The sequence below is a fragment of the Eretmochelys imbricata genome, chromosome 2, assembly GCF_965152235.1.
Source record: "Eretmochelys imbricata isolate rEreImb1 chromosome 2, rEreImb1.hap1, whole genome shotgun sequence".
In the NCBI taxonomy this organism is placed as follows: domain Eukaryota; kingdom Metazoa; phylum Chordata; order Testudines; family Cheloniidae; genus Eretmochelys; species Eretmochelys imbricata.
In genome coordinates, this window is record NC_135573.1 from 22,457,725 (window position 1) to 22,475,115 (window position 17,391).

The 17,391-nt window shown below is 44.4% G+C and overlaps 1 protein-coding gene across 1 annotated transcript in view; it reads left to right on the top strand.

Moving 5' to 3' along the window:
* Positions 1–14,701, top strand: part of FBXO32 (F-box protein 32) — a 35,273-nt gene extending 20,572 nt beyond the window's left edge. Inside the window, exons 6-9 of the mRNA XM_077809824.1 lie at positions 511–695; positions 5,138–5,320; positions 6,542–6,685; positions 9,238–14,701. Coding sequence (XP_077665950.1) covers positions 511–695; positions 5,138–5,320; positions 6,542–6,685; positions 9,238–9,327 — 602 coding nt within the window. The 3' untranslated portion in view covers positions 9,328–14,701. The remainder of the gene's footprint in view (positions 1–510; positions 696–5,137; positions 5,321–6,541; positions 6,686–9,237) is intronic.
* The last annotated feature ends 2,690 nt before the right edge of the window (positions 14,702–17,391 follow it).

Here is a 17,391-nt window from a genome sequence, read left to right on the forward strand (position 1 = left end):
CTAGCCCTGAGCCCCCTCCCTCAGCCCAAACCCCTCATTCCTGGCCTCACCCCAGAGCCCACACCCCCCCAGCCCCAGCCCTAAGCCCCCTCCCACGCCCCAAACCCCTCATTCCCAGCCCCACCCCAGAGCCCTCAGCCCCCGCACCCCAATCCTCTGCCACAGCCCTGAGCCCACTCCCACACTCCGAACCTGTTGGCCCCACCCTTGCCACACATCACCTCCATATGTAAAAAATTAGAGGGAACATTGTCCCTCAGCCCAATCTCTGGTACAGTTATTAGGGGACATCTCTGACAAATGTTTCCTATCTGATAACCTGTCATGTCTAAACAAAGCAGTCCTCCTCTACCCCCTTCTTCCCCCCATGGTTGGAGATTTGATATCTTTTGGCCTAAGATCATAGAGAATGATTCTTACAAAGCCTGCAGAAGAAAGTAGATACTGAGAATGTATTTAAACATTATAGTCCTTTTAAAATATTTTTTCCTCTTCTCTCTGCCTCCAAAGTCCTTGAAGATCAGCAGAACATCAGGCTAATAAGGGAATTGCTGCAGACTCTCTACACGTCACTGTGCACCCTGGTGCAAAGGGTTGGCAAGTCTGTTCTGGTTGGAAACATCAACATGTGGGTACACAGAATGGAGACTATTCTTCACTGGCAACAGCAACTGAACAGCATCCAAATCACAAGAGTAAGCAAGAATCCAGGCCCTCACTTAGAGGCAAATGACACATTGGCTCTTTCATGCAACCTTATCATGCAGCTGCAGCTCCTGCCTGTGTAACTGGATCATAATGAGCATTCCTAGGCTTCACATGCAGCCTGCTGGTGGAGAAAATTTGGATTAAGATTTGAATTCAATTGGATTAGACAAGGGGAGGCTTTTTTAATTATTACTTTTTTATTCTGACTTCCAAGTGGAAAATTAAACCAAGATGCCAAATGTTTTTCGGAGTTACATGCCTAACATTGCAAGTTTCTCTAAAAAACAGCTTCATTTAGAAAAGCTGACTGCCATGACGAAGCCTGGCATCTTCAAGTGCTCCTCAACGGCCCAGTCCTGAATTACTTCTGTACTCAAATCACCCACTAACTCCACAATCAGGCCTGCTGTTAGTAGTAACCAAAACCAGTTAGGCCTCTAAATGGTCATCAAATGCTGTGTGAGTGGAATTTGGTCTCACTCCAATTCCTTTTGGATAGATGCTCATGTTGCAAAAATTTCCAATAGTAGTCTCAACAGAGGGTCAGAGTCAGGGCTAAGGCAGAATGATGAGAGTCAAATACCACTTGTACTGTCTTGTTTGTGACTCAGTACTGGACTTTAATTTCCACTGTTGCCCATAATCCCACTCTCACATTGAAGTTAATTGCAAAGTTCCCATTGACCTTAGTGACACCGGGACATGGGCCGAAATTAATTGGAAAAACAAGTTTTTCCCCAGTAGGCTGCTGCTAATAGGCAAGAGAGGTGCTTATGCTTGCCTCAGTAATTTCAAAATGTGTGCAGGGTAAGCACTATCTAGGGAACCCTGAAGGAGCATAGCTGCAGTACAAGGACCTTGGGGTGGGAGAGGGAAGTTAAGGGACAATTGGGAAAGGAGGCTTCTCTGGGCCCTGCCCTACAGCCCCAATCCTGCAATTATCTCTGTGCCACCAGACACTCACTGACTTCCCTGGGACCATAGGTGCCGACTCCATGGGTGCTCCAGGGCTCGGGCACACACAGAAAAAAATTAGTGGAAGTTTAGCACCCACTGGCAGCCAGTTCCCCTTCTTCCCCCCTAGCACCTCCTGCCTGCTGGGGGCCCCACCAATCAACTTCTCCCCCTCCCTTGCACCACCTACCTTGATCAGCTCTTCCGCGGAGTGCAGGAGGCACGGAGGGGGAGGAGCGGAGTGGGAATGGAGCATGCTCAGGGGAAGGGGTGGAACTGGGCAGGAAGAGGCGAGGCAGGGCAGGGGGCTTGGGATAAGCGGTCAGGTGGGGGGTTGAGCACAGAGGAAGCTGGCGCCTGTGCGTGGGGCTTCTTGAGGGTGCAGGGTTCTGCTTCCACAGAGCTGACTGCAAGATCAGGATCCAGCTGCTTGACTCAATAGTTAAAACTATTTTATCTCAGCACCGGGCCAGTATACCGTCAGGTTAGAAAATCCTGAAGACCAGTTCAAAAACCTATCAATCCGAGCCAAGGTTCTATTATAGCACCACTTGGGAACTGAAGTGTGTGTGCGTGAATGTGTTACATACATTTATTTACTTATTGGCCTAAATGTGGTTGGCTGATCTTTCTTTTACAAAATTGTTTAATGGCTCAAGCTGTAGAGCTTGCAAAAAATGTAATTTTCACACCATTGAAGAAGATTTCTTGTCAAGCTTGAACAAAAGCAGCTGTGTTTAAAGGGGGGGGAGGAGGAGAGCAGTATTACAGGCAGTTGGTCACTTACTGCAAGTGGACCAAATGCTTTTGGTATTTCAGAAGGAAAAAAAAATGTCTTAACAGCCAAGGAGTCTAAAGCTTGAAAAATATATACTGAGCATGTGTAGTACTTACTAGCTTAAAAAAAATGCTGTCAAGAAAATGAAAGTTAACACAGGACTCATCTGATCTAGAGTGGGTTCTTAAATGTTTGCAATGTAGCAGATAACTCTTTGGCCCTGATTCAGCAAAACCCTGAAGAATGTGCTTGAGTTACATGAACTTCATTAGTAAGCTACACAGGTGTTTTATTAAGTTCAAGGCATTTGAGCCTAGTCCTGCACATTTTACTCCTGTTGACTTACATAGGCGTTTCATTTGTAAAAAGTGCAGCGTTATTAGTGAATGGAATTTTAGGGCACTAGTAAGTTATATACAAGACTTCTGTGTTATCCACAGAAAACTTGACCTAAATTCTGCAGCCCGGGACAGAGATTCTGTCACGCCGCAATGGAGCAGATTGGAGACTGTTGCACCAACTCTAGGTCAATAAAAATCTTGCTGTTTTTTAAATTTAATTGAAATACATGAATGATGCAATCTTTACAGTATGCTCTGTGTTCTATAATTCCATATGGAATTAAGTTATGCAATGCACTTACATTTTTAATTTGTAGTGTACTTCAGAGTTTTGTATTGAGGATGCCAAACTGCGTTGTAGAAGTTGTCAGAGGGAAGTTGAGTAAGAAACTATTTAGGTTTGGGGGCGTATGTGGGAGGCTGCTTGGGATTCTGGGATAAGAATATTGGCTAGATGTCCCTATTACAATGACTAGCAGCAAAATAGTTAACAGTAATTATCCTAAATTATCACCCTTAGAGTTTAGAGTCAACACCCCACTGAGATGAGTGGGATTGTTCACTCCTTTTGGAGTTATTGCTGCAGGCTACTGGCAGACGCAGTTGTGTCTGTTTATGGTCTTCCTGGAGACCAGAAGAGCTAGAAAATTAATTATTAAGGAAAGATTAGCAGAGTTTTGTTGCAATGGATGGGCTGTGCAGCATATGCTGCTGCTGTGGAGTTGCAGAATAAACTGGGCCCTGTTATAGACTAATAACTGTGGCTTACTGAAGGGTTAGGAAGCGGGAGCTTTTGTGTTTCAATAAATATTTATATTATGCCTTTGAATTGCTACACACCATCCAAACACTGGAGATGGGATCATATTGTAAAAATAGTCCCACACAATTTTCCTCAGCTGATCAGCACTTTGTATTTTGTTTTAAACAGTTAACTGCCCTGCCAGTTGCATGTAGGGTGATATGACTGCAACTTAAAATAGAGGCATCACGGGGAAGGGCAACTAAAGACTTGGCACATTTATTTGAGACTCTTAACATTGTTTCACTGTTGGAGCCCAAGCCTGCAAACCTTTACTCACATGAGTAAGGAGTGGGCACTAGTGTAGCAGTTGGAGCCCATTTCCTGGTTCTTGGGGTCTTGATGGCACTGGGGATTTTCCCTGAATTCAACAGTCTGTATCCTGTTACTAATATAGCTGCACAGGTGCAAACCTCTAGTGCGACCGACAGAGCCACTGTATGGAGCCCAGCGGTAAGGGCTACTGGTAGAGATAGTGACTTTCATTGTCTAGACCAGTGGTTCCCAAACTTGTTCCGCCGCTTGTGCGGGGAAAGCCCCTGGCGGGCCGGGCCGGTTTGTTTACCTGCCGCATCCGCACGTTCGGCCGATCGCGGCTCCCAGTGGCTGCGGTTCGCTGCCCCAGGCTAATGGGAGCTGCTGGGAGCGGTGTGGGCCAAGGGATGTGCTGGCCACCGCTTCCAGCAGCTCCCATTAGCCTGGAGCTGCGAACCGCGGCCACTGGGAGCCGCGATCGGCCGAACGTGCGGAGGCAGCAGGTAAACAAACCGGCCCGGCCCGCCAGGGGCTTTCCCCGCACAAGCGGCGGAACAAGTTTGGGAACCACTGGTCTAGACCAGGGATTTGCATTTGTGTAGCTAAACTGGTTCCTAGGCAATGATGACTGTAATTGAGGCAAATCCACAATGCAGACACGGTCCTAGAAGTATTCTCTGTAGGAAACCATTTAAAAAAAAATACTCTTAAATATTTCCTGAGTAACAGGTAGCATTGCCAGCAGTGTTGTAGGAAACAATTATAGGGAAATCTTCATTGGTACCATTACTAGTGAACATCTCTTAACTGGTTAATATAAGGATCATGCGACCCTGCAAAGTAAAACACAATTGTCTTAGTAGAACATGAAATTTCCAAGGGACTTAAACTGTATAGACTGGAGGTTTAACCTGCTAGGGAACAGTATTGCCCCTCCGGTTCTCTGAAGTGACCTACAGAGATTGTAATGCCCTGGTCCACTATAGTGGAGCTTTGGCACCATAAACCTCCCCTCCAGTTGTGAGGGGAGTAAACCGTGCAGTCAACGTTTGATAGCACATCACAATTGTTGCTCTGCCACAGTAAACAGTGGATACGAGTACTTTTCACACTGGAAATAATGGCTCAACAACACCACAGTCCACCATAAGATCTCCTAGGGAAACTGATCTGTCCCCTGGATGGGAAATTATCCAGTGTCACTGTATCTTGTGTATATAAAATATTTAGCAAGTAGTACATTACTCCCATTTAGAATTGCCTGCTTTTCATAACTGAGCTCTTACACTCTTTTTCCAGCCTGCCTTTAAAGGAATGACCTTTACAGACCTGCCATTGTGTTTACAATTAAACATCATGCAGCGGCTAACTGATGGGAGAGACCTTGTCAGCCTTGGGCAAGTGGCCCCTGAACTGCAAGTGCTCAGTGAGGACCGGCTGCTGTGGAAAAAGCTCTGCCAATACCATTTCACAGACCGACAGGTAATGGGATGAAAGTTAAACCTCAGTCAGTCTCCTGTTGTAACCCATTTGTGATTGAACACACATAGAACCAAGAAGCAGTCAAACAAGGAAGATCTGTCTGAGGGGCATGCTGCGAGTCCCTCATATGGGCTGACAAGACAATGGCGATAAAGGTTATCCCTGAGGGGAAATTCTGATAGTGTTGTAAATGCCACCATACTGGTGCCTGAAATAGAGGGCTGTAGCATCAATAACATGCACCTCCTCCAATCTAGGCTGCTAACCAACCCGCATGGCCTAGGATGGTACCACTTCTACTTGTACCATAGGTTTAGGGAGTTCTGTGTGTGTAGTTCCCAACAGTAACTGCCCACCTCAAACAACCCATCATCGCAACTGGCAGCGTTGCTGACAGTCTCCATGGAGTGGCCAAGGATTGACTGGACCATGAACTATCCTCTCTTGCCCTTTTGTGGGAAGATCCCTCCCAATCTGAGTTGCTAACCACTGGTGGGAAGCTAACCCTGTTGCTATATTGTATCTGTTTTGAGGGTAAAGGTTTTCAGTCTCTAGGGCTGCCAGTCTGGTACCATTCAGAGGCACTAAATATACACACACAAACTGGGGGACCAGATCTTCAGCTGGTGTGAATTAGCATTGTTCCAATGATGTCAGCAAACCTACACAGATTTACATCTGCTGAAGATCTGGATTCTGGGGAGATATTTTTTTCCTATATTGACTATATGTCACATGGTGTGACAAATAGATCCAAATCTGATCTCCACCACTAATGACGATGTCCTAAAAGTGAATGTCTCACATGCAAATATTGCAACTCCAGGTTTAAAGATATATCTGTGCAGAAAAGAAACGCAGTTTAATTCCTGAAACCACTACATGGGATAAAGTTTGTTACCCCGATAGTCATTTTTAAAGTTTCTGAATCATGGTGAAGCCCTTGGAGCCATTGTATAGCAATGTGCAACAGGAAAGAATCTGTGTAAAAGATGAGATTGGTCTCTAGTATTGATATTGTGTAGTGTATTTAGAATAAGGAGACTGTTAATGTGGAGAGGCTCAGAACAGATTCTCTTGCTACTACAGATGAGATCATGTGGCAATCAGCAAGAATTACATGCTGGCTACTATGTGCAGGAGGAGGAAGGTCTTGAAGTGATACTGCAAACAAAACTAAGCCCTCATGTACACTCAGTCCACTCTTACTCTGATTTTTAGATTCGTAAACGGATAATCTTATCTGAGAAGGGGTTGCTGGATTGGAAGAAGATGTACTTTAAACTTATAAGGTGTTACCCGAGGAAAGAGCAGTATGGAGACACACTGCAGCTCTGCAGACATTGCCACATCCTCTCCTGGAAGGTATGGGTATTTTGCTGGTAGAATTGATTGAGGGCCTGATTTCTCAGAAGTGCTGAGTGCCCACAACTCTAATTCAAGTTAATGAGTTGCAAGTGCTGACCTCCTCCAAAAATCAGTCCAACACCACTTAAAACTTGCTTGCTCTCAATTCAAGTTCCTTCACATTTTCCTGTTTCAGAGTAACAGCCGTGTTAGTCTGTATTCGCAAAAAGAAAAGGAGTCCTTGTGGCACCTTAGAGACTAACCAATTTATTTGAGCATGAGCTTTCGTGAGCTACAGCTCACTTCATCAGATGCATACCGTGGAAACTGCAGCAGACTTTATATATACACAGAGAATATGAAACAATACCTCCTCCCACCCCACTGTCCTGCTGGTAATAGCTTATCTAAAGTGAGCATCAGATTAGGCCATTTCCAGCACAAATCCAGGTTTGTGGGGGGTGGAGGGTGAGAAAACCTGGATTTGTGCTGGAAATGGCCTAACCTGATGCTCACTTTAGATAAGCTATTACCAGCAGGACAGTGGGGTGGGAGGAGGTATTGTTTCATATTCTCTGTGTATATATAAAGTCTGCTGCAGTTTCCACGGTATGCATCTGATGAAGTGAGCTGTAGCTCACGAAAGCTCATGCTCAAATAAATTGGTTAGTCTCTAAGGTGCCACAAGGACTCCTTTTCTTTTTTCACATTTTCCTGTTACTCTCTGGGGCCTTATCTTTTCCCCCACAGGATCTAGTGGAGCTTTCCACCCTGTTATGGGAGAAGAGGGCTCCTGGAGTGTTACAGCAAATTTGAGGCATTTACTGAAACCTGGGGCCAAATTCTCCTGTCCACTACAGTGGTGTAAATCTGAAATAACTCCATTGACCTCAGAGTTACTCTGCTCTGACACGAATTTAACTGACAGCCAAATCAGGTCTCTGTCCCTTGGAGATGAGTGGGAGAGTGAATTTGAATCCTTGTCACCCTTCTCCCTTGAATTGATAACTGTCCCTGAAATCTAAAGCCCAGCCTTGACCTGTTCATTGCCAAAGGAGAGTATAACATTTGTTATAGACTCCTATAAAGAGTAGAACTGGGAGGAATCTAAAGAGCTCATCTAGTCCACCCCCTTGTGCTGAGGCAGGACCAAGTAAACCTAGATCATCCCTGACAGGCGTTTGTCTCACCTGTTTATTGGAGGTTTTTAAGATGGGAATTCCACAACCTCTCTTGGTAGCCTATTCCAGAGCTTAACTGTCCTCATAGTTAGAAACTTCTCCCTCATATCTAACCTAAATCTCCCTTGCTATATATTAAGCTGATTATTTCTTGACCTCCCTTTATGGAGAACAACTGATCACAGTCCTTAACATATTTGAAGACTTTTCTCCTGTCTGTCCTTCTCCCTCCCACCCCCCAGTCGTCTTTTCGCAAGACTAAACCTACCCAGGGTTGTGGGGTTTTGTCTTTTTTGTTTACTTCATAGGTCAGATTTTTTTTTAAACCCATTACCATTTTTGTTGCTCTTGTCTGGACTCTCCAATTTGTCCATCTCTTTCCTCATGTGTGGCACCCAGAATTGGACACAGTACTCCCAGCTGAGGGCTCACCAGTGCCAAGTGGAACAACTACCTCCCATGTCTTAGATACAGATCATGAGCCGTTTTTGTATGAACATCACATTCATGGCTCGTATTCAATTTGTGATCCACTATGAGCCCCAGCAGAGGCAACTTATAGGGGGACATGCGGGCTCAACTGCCCCCCAGATGGTCCTGCTAGGGAGAGGGATGCTGTCTTCCTGCTGCATCTGCCCCCCAGCATGCTCAGCCCCAATCCCTGGCAGCTGGGTCTGGGCGGGGAGCGGAGGGGGAGGGACCAGCCACTTCTCATGCGAAGCACTCTGTGTCACTGCTCCGTGCAGCGCAGCAGCTGCCTGAGAGAGCCCGGCTGGGGAGGCAGAGGTGGGCCACTTCCCACACAGGCCTGGGTGCCAGGGACAGGGGCTGAGCGAGCCAGAACCCCCTCCTCCCACTCCCCAGTACATTTCTGGCTCGCTCGGCCCTTGTCTCCAGAAGCCAGGCACAGGCAGGGAGTGGCCCACTGCCACCTCCCCAACCAGGCTCTCTCAAACAGCTGCTGCACTGCACGGAGCAGTGACCTGGACTGGCCAGCTTGAACTGCATGAGAAGTGGCTCCTTCCCACTTCCCGCCTGGGCCTGGCTACCAGGGAGAGTGGCCAAACGTGCCGGGGGGGGAGGGTGGCGCAGCGGGAGAAGGACAGAGCACCCCTCCACACACACCGGTAACATGGGGCAGAGAGGGCGTGGTGGCCCTGGGCTGTGGGACCCCACTAGATGCATCCTCCCAGTTTGACAGTGAACCATTGATAACTACTCTTTGGGTACATCCAGTTGTACACCCACCTTATAGTATTCTCAGCTCTGCACTCTAATCTATGAGTTTGCAAATGGGATGTGCAGCATGTGGTGCACACAGCATTGTACACCAATTAAAGCTGTGACACTCATTCTGTGGCCACTCTCTAACCGGATTATTTTTTTCAGGGTACTGATCATCCTTGCACAGCCAACAACCCAGAGAGCTGCTCCACTTCTCTTTCGCCCCAAGACTTTATCAACTTGTTCAGATTCTGAACCCTGGTTCTTCACAGCATATCGTATTCTTACAAGACACTTTATAAGGCTCAGCTTGGACACTGAACTTGTAAATAGTGTAAATGTCGATGTTTGTTTGAAGCTCCTGAGTCAAGCAAACAAGAGGATCTTCAAGACGAAAGGTGAAATTGCTCGCTGACGTTTGATGTTTAAGAACTATGGACTTCTAACAAGACTGGCGTGTATAGGCAATGTTGTAAAAAGTCACCTTTTTATTATCAGAGTACAAGATACAGGGCAGAAATTTCTTTCTGTTTAGAAGTTAAAACTGAATTTGCCCCATGGCCATTTGAAAACTCTATATTTTTTTCAGTTTCTAATAAATGAAAAGAAAGACGTATGAGAGTAGGACTGTTTAACTGCTCCTCCATCTGGTTTTATTTACAACAGATATTTATAAATACGACATTTTTAAAATATTTATGGGGAAAAATTCCCTGCAACGAGTTTTAATCATACTTGTATGTTAAAAAGAATAAAATTGGATGCATTCAGAAATATGCAAAACATCTAGGGTTTGATCCTAATTAAAACTGAAAATAACACACCACGCCATTTTCTACCTCGAATAAATAGAGTACCTTTGAAACAATAACCCACTATGCAATGTGAACTGTTATACTTTGTACAATGATTTAAAGGGAAATGATGTTTATGACCGTAAGCAAACTTCTTCTTACGTTACTGCTTACTTTTTTAATTAGTTTTCTTGCTGTACTCAGTGCTTGAATGCCCAGATGATGAGCACCTTAGAAATACCTAAGATTTTACTCCCTCCTCTTTTTTAATTTTGTTGTCTTTATAAAAGAGTAAGCAAAAAAAAAAAAAAACCAAACCAAGGGTGAGGATTTGTATTTAAGGCAGGTGCATGATGGATGAATAAGGAGCCAGAGCTAACCTCTCATTACTGTAAATTCATAACTCCATTGATTTCAGTGGAATTACTCTGTATTTACACCTGTCTGAGATCAGCATCTGGTTCACTGGGTCGGACTCCCTCCACCCCATGTAACTCCACTGAAATAAAGTCAAAACTGGTGTAACTGAGAGATGACTCAGCCCCATAGGACCAGGTTCCTGATAGGTCTAACTAGGTAAAGCTCCGCTGGGGCCAGTGGAACTGTGCCAATTTACATTCACTGACGATATGGCTCATAACATGTAAGATAAATACCATTTGTTTGTAACTGCTGTAAGGAACAGGAAAAGCAGCGAGGAAAGCCAGCCATAGAGTCCTAGTGTAATAAGGGTACAGTCAGTCCTTAGGGTAAATAGGATTTCTAATCACCTGACATCCCTGATCATTTCTATCTCATCCATCTCCCTGCCAGTGCCAGATTAACAGAGATACAGTGAGAATTAGTGCTTACAAATCTTGGTCCCACTGAAATTAATGGCCAAACTTCTAATCTCCTTTATTATGTATAACTCATGAATGTGACAAACTTGATCTGGCAGATTCCAGTCCATGTATAAAAGTTTGTAAAGCCTACGTAGGAAAAATACTTGCAGTTGTTCTACAGCAGAGTTCACAGACAGCACTTTCCCAACACTGTACGCAGAGCGCGTAAGCAAGGTGACTAAGAAAGACAAACATTTGTAGGTTGTATGGTATGGACAAAAGAGTTGTGAGGAAGAGGAATACTCAGGATAAATCAGGAAGAACTACTTGAGTTTAATTATTAAATAGTCTGTTCCTTTTTTTACAGGTTTTATAATTGATCTCTAACACCTTTTCTGCAGCTGTTTATATATGTTTTTGCAACAGTGTTTGCATTTTTACAAACTAAATCACTTCGCGTGCTCTTTCAGTATTTAGATTGAATAGTGGGGCTGGGGACTGCAGCCCTGGTGAGGGGAGATCCAGGAGAATGCTTTGACAGTAACTGCCATTTGTTGCATTCCAAAGGCAGAAGGTTTGGTTCTTCCAGAAATCTCTTTCAGAGGCAGGGCAAGAGACACTCCCATCAGAAATCATTTTGTATTATGCAGAGAAGGGAATAAAATGAAGACCGGGACCTTTCCCTCCCTCCATCTGCTCTCAGCTCAAACTCAAAAGAGTAAATTTGATCTCAGTGGGGAGAGGAGGTATGTTCATGTGAATGGAAAGTGATTCAGAGGTAGTTAACCTGGAGAAATGAAACTCTAGTTGTGGGTGTTAGTGTCATTGAATAAGGGAGGCCAGCTTCTATTCTCATTCACACCCATGCAACCTTGTTGATGTCAGTGAGGTTGTGGGTATAAATGAGACTGGAATTTGACTTGGTGAGAAGGGAGTGTTAAGGGCAGTAATTTGGAAGTGACTGAAGTAGTGATGTTGTGTGTCAAGATCCATGCTATTCCTTTCTCTAGCAGTTAAAAGTACCCGTATAACCTTTGTGCCCTCTACTTGGAGGTCTGATTTCCCACCCCCCTTCCCCATCCATCTGCCCCATCTACTCCCAGTGAACCAGCCTAAATAAAAGTTGTGATTTGCAATGTCAAATTTGACATACCAGCAATTAGTGTTTCAACCTGTAAAATACTTACTTTAGGTTTCAGAGTAGCAGCCGTGTTAGTCTGTATCTGCAAAAAGAAAAGGAGGACTTGTGGCACCTTAGAGACTAACCAATTTATTTGAGCATGAGCTTTCGTGAGCTACAGTCCACTGAATGCATCCGATGAAGTGAGCTGTAGCTCACGAAAGCTTATGCTCAAATAAATTGGTTAGTCTCTAAGGTGCCACAAGTCCTCCTTTTCTTTTAGGTTGTATTTATTGGAGCAAGTTCCTCTTCTATGTAATTGACATCAAGTGAATTTAACTCCAGGACAGACTCTGGCCCAGCATGTTCACCATTCCATATATAATAGATATAGTCTGAGCACAGGGTTCTGAGTCAGGAACTTATGAATTCTAGTCCTGGCTGTGCAACCATTTCCTTCTGTGGTTTTGGGCAAAACACTCTCCCTGCCTCCATTTCCAGTCTGTAAAATGGGGATAATAACTACTTATCGCAGTGCCCCACTGTAAGGATCCGTTAGCTAATGTTTGGTAAAGCAGTTGAAGTTTAAAGTGCAGGTTCTGATCTGAAAGCACTACATGGACCTTAAGAGAAACATGTGTCTACACGTTGACACTTTCAGATTGTGGTGTTTCGAGAAAACCTGCTTTTATGTGGTTACCAGAGGCAGAGACCTACAGTATGAAACGAAACATAATGCATGCTATTAAGGAGTGTAACTCATTAAATGAGTCTGCTAGAGAAAGAAATAGAACTTGCCTCATATTGTTATTTTATTGCTGCAGTGGTTACTGATATCGATCTCCTCGTGAGTCTTTCCTATTCCCAAAATGGTTAATTACTGTCAAATATTGTAGTGAGTCCAATGATTCCTTTTTAACAACCACTGTTTGTGCCCAGATACCTTAGCCTGACCACTTACAAAGGCATCGGTTTTATTTAAGTAGATTTTTTGCATCTGCGTGACTTGGGCTGACAGGAGAATGAAAACTGAGTGGTAACAGTGGGTTTGAGGCATGAGGGTGCAAGGCTACTCTGGCATAAAAGGGACCTCTTTATTTTCAGGGTAATTCTGGCAAAGTTACTGTAAGTTGAAAACAGGCTTTCTGTGTTTGAACATGACACTGGTGATGATGATCTTTCCAAACAGCCTTTTACCTTGGTTGCCATTAGGGTTTCAATACTATGAAATAAGGTCTGTGCTCTGCCTTTAGCATCATAAATGCAGAGTGATTCCATTGAAGCCAATGGAGTTGCTCCGCATTTACCAGTGCAACAGAGCTGAATATGGCTCAATACAGATATTTTAAAACCACCCCATACAGTGGAGGGGGCATGGGAAGGAAGAGAGGAGAATTTTGCATTTCAGTTTCCTGGAGGTGAGTATTTGAGTTTTATTTGAATGTGACCATCGCTTCAAGAGGCTGAATTTCAGTTGTACATAAGCTGAGCAGTTTATACTAATGATGGTTTGGTATTTTAATGTTTGATTATAAAATGTGTGCACCTCATCTTATATTGTTTCTGGGGGTTTTTTTAAGTGTGTTATTACTTCTGTTTTGTAAAATCGTTAGGAAACCTTGTACTGCTCTACAGACATGCTTCATATGTAAACGTTTAATTGCACCATGCCACGTTCTGTAAATGGGAAGATTGCTGTCCCCCTGTTTTGAACTCCTGTAGTGACTAATGTTTGTGTTCCCATTTCCGTTTGGCTGCACAACCAACTCCTTCTAGAACATACGCAGGTAGTAAACTAGCTTTTTTCTTTGGCCCTCAGTAGCTACAACTGAAATAGACCAGGAACATTTCAAATACTGTAGAGTAGCTAATAAATCTTGGATGATGTCTCATGCTTAAACCTTCTGTTCGCTACAGTAAACCATCATGTACTTTTGGGGGTTGGGGGGGGGCTCTTAGTAACCTGTTGCTTCTTTTCACAGGTCAGCACCTTGCCAAAAAATGGCTTTAAATTAAAATGCTAGTCTTGCTTGCTGGCTTGTTGGCAAAAACACACCGTCCCTGTGGATTTGATGCATAATCAGTTTAAAAGTTTTGCAACAGCATTTGGAGTTCTGCTTGTCGTCTAGCATAGTAATGTTTACAGACAAGCTAGCTTTTTATAAAGGCTTTCCTTCTACATGTAATGGCTCTTGTAAAGGTCCCTTCTTCTGAACTGACTAGCCCTCTGCTGCCTCTGAGGTTGAGAAGTTCCTAAGTGGAGCCTAATTTACAATGTACTCAGCACCTCGTCAGTATTCACCACGCCATTGACTTCATTGCTCTGGATCATTCAGCTCTCTGCAGGGTCTGGCCTCAAGGACAGTACATCTTTCCTCTTCTTGACGGTCTCCATTATATTAATAGCTTGAATACCTATGTAACACCCCTGTTCTGGCACTCTGTAGAGCACACATAGCCCTTTCACCCGGGTGACCCTGCTGCTGTAACTGAGGATAGTCTAGCCCTTTTTGGCTGTCACTGGCTGCGTATAGTGCCAACAGGGCAGCTCCAGAGTTAACATTTTTAATTAGAAATTGCAAATGCACTAATGTTTTAGGGGCTAATCTACAGTAATAGTGAATACCTGCTTATATGTGAAAAGGAAGCTTGTTTTTCCTTTTTAAATAAAGCTGTAACTAGATAAGGTATGAAGTGAAAAACATACCTTGTGTATTAAGACTCCTATTTCATATTATTGTGTGATTAAAATCCTGTATAAATTATTTGCACACTTTTTTTTTTCTTTGCATGTTCAGTTCTGATTTTTACAGCGGTTTGGTACAAACAGCGATGTATTTTTGTAAATTGTCTTTGACACTGAATTGCAATAAATATTCAAACAATGTGAACCTTGGTATTTCGTTGTTTGTTGCTTTCAAGTGAGTAGGCTTCTCGCAAATGTAAATTGAAAGACTCACCTGCAAGTCTATCCAGAGCTTAAATACCATGGCAACAGGTGCTTTGGTAATACCCAGAATGGATAAATCCACTGTTTTCTTGTAAATCAAAAGAAAAGAAGGTTAATGCAATTGTCTTCAGTAAGGGCCAACAAAAGGTCAGTGGTTAAATGGGACTTAAGTGATGCATAGACCTTGCAAAGGAGCATATTTCACCCTAAATGAGTTATGATTCACATGTATCCAGCTGCTTCTAAGCTATGTAGTTTTCACATTGGTACTCCAAGTTGGAGGATTACATAAGCAATATATCTTCTGGCCCTAGGAACCTGAAGACTTTTAATCAGAAAACTGCAATTGAAATCAAAAGGACTTTCGCCCAAGTTGTGACTGCATGATCAGAACAAAGGTGTCTGATCAGATGATGGGGAATTAAACACAAGGAATACCTTAGCCTGACATGTTAACTCTTCAGGAAGACAACTGAATGACAAACGGTCATTAAGACAGGAAGATTATATAGAAGAGGATGCCTGGCTAGGTTTCATAAAATAAACTAGAAAATGGGAGGAAAATAGAGAGTGGGTTTTGTGCACAAAAAGACTTAAGACCTAGTTAACAAGTTTCAGAGCAAGTGTATCAGAGGTTTCTGAAACCCATCTCCAGAAACTCTACAATTAACTTTGGACAGACTGGGAAAACTTACCCTAAGACTTCTGTACTAAGTTAGCAGGGGCTGTGTAGCTAAAGCCCCACAGGTAGCAGTCTTCAAGGTGCCAGATTTTCTTCTAAATTGGGGGCAGGGAAAAACATGCTTAGTGCCCTGATTCAACAAATCTCTTGCTCAAGTTCCCCATTAAAGTCTATGGAATTAAGTATGTAAGTGTTTTACTTAACTGGGGCCTAGGACTTAGATCCTCAAAGGGATGTAGGTGTTGCAACACTCAGTGTTGCAAAGCCTGACTTTTAGGCACCCAGAAAATCACTGGAATAACAAAGGAACCCACAAAGCCTGGGTTAGGTGCCCAGGCACCCTATGCAATGAATGGAGAGAGAGAGAGGTGTCTGAGAATGGGATCCATGAAAGCCAGTATACTAGGCAGTTTGTCACAACCAGGATGTGGGCAGTCCTATTTAGTGGTCGGAACAGGAGTCAAGCTGAATCAGGTACTGAGAGTCAGAGTCTAAGATAAGCCAAAGGGCAAACTGAGAGTCAGGGTCACAAGTCAGAGTCTAGGGTCTGTCTGGAGCAGGGGCAGACAGTCTGTTGTTGCTCAGACAGCTCCCCATCATGGATTCCTGGCTTAAATACTGGTGCCAGCCAATCAGGAGCTATGAAGAGCTGCCACTCAAGTCCCGCTGAGCAGCATTTCCTGCTGAGCCCAGCCTCACAGGGTGATGTGGAGGTGCCAATGGCCCAGAATCCCCATAGTCTCAGGTTCTAGCCCTGCAGGTTCTTACATCATCTTCCCGACTCCCCCCCCCCCCCCCCCCACTTTGAGGTGGTGTCAAGCTTGGCTGGGTGAGTATTGTGGAATTCATCCAACAGGTTAAGGGTGCGGACATAGGACGCAGGCTCCCAAGTGTGCTCTTCAGGGCCATAGCCTCCGCAGTCCACCAGATAGTACAGACGGATGCATTGCTATCAGGAGTTGAGGATGGTATGCACTTTGTATTCCTCATGACCCTGGATTTCTACTGGTGGAGGCAGCTATGTAGTTAAGTTGGGGAAGGGGTTCTCAGTGTAGGGCTTCAGAATAGAGCTTTGGAAAAATGGATGTATTTTGAGAGACAGGGGAAGCTGGAGCTTCAAGGTAACTGGGTTAATTTGCTGGCATATCAGGACAGATTCCAGGAACTGGTGATCCAATTTGTGGGAGGGTCACCTAGTCTGGAGGTGTTTGGCAGCAAGTCACACCTTTTGGCTTACTGTAAATGCTGGTGCTTCTTGTTGCCGACGGTCTGCATGCCTCCTGTAGGCCTCCTTCTCCTCTTCTCAGTGGTTCTTGAGCTCTTTCTGAACGAGCTGGATCTGTTGGACCCAGTGAGTGGCAGCAGGATTCAGGAAGGTTGCTGGTAACACTGGGTGGAAATGGATGGAACCCATCATTAGTGAAGAAGGGGAGGCATAGTCAGCGCTGCTGTAAGAAAACTCTGCGTATGGCAGGAACATGGACCAGTTATCTTGATGATAATTTACAAAGCACCTTAAGTACTGCTCCAGTACTTGGTTCACCTATTCAGTTTGCCCAACTGTTTGGGGGTTATATGTGGTGGAGACAGTTCAGTGTGCGATAGTCTACACAGAAGCATAGTGACCCATCCTTCTTCACGAAGTGAACTGGTGCCCCTGCTGGAGAGGTAAACCGCCGAATGAAGTCCTTGGCAAGGTTTTCCTGAACATCCCCACAGAGCGCCTCCAGTTCTGGTTCAGACATGTAGTATACCTGTCCGTAGGGCACTTTTGCCCTGGCTGTAGGCCTATTGGGCAGTCGTAGTTTCTGTGTGGGGGTAGTGAGTCTGTATTTTTCTTTTTGAACACATCCCCGTAGTTGTGACATTTGTGGTTCTGGTCTAGGGCCACTCCCATCTGGCCAGCCCCTGCTGTCCAGAGATTTGCTTCTAAGGATCTCCACCCATCC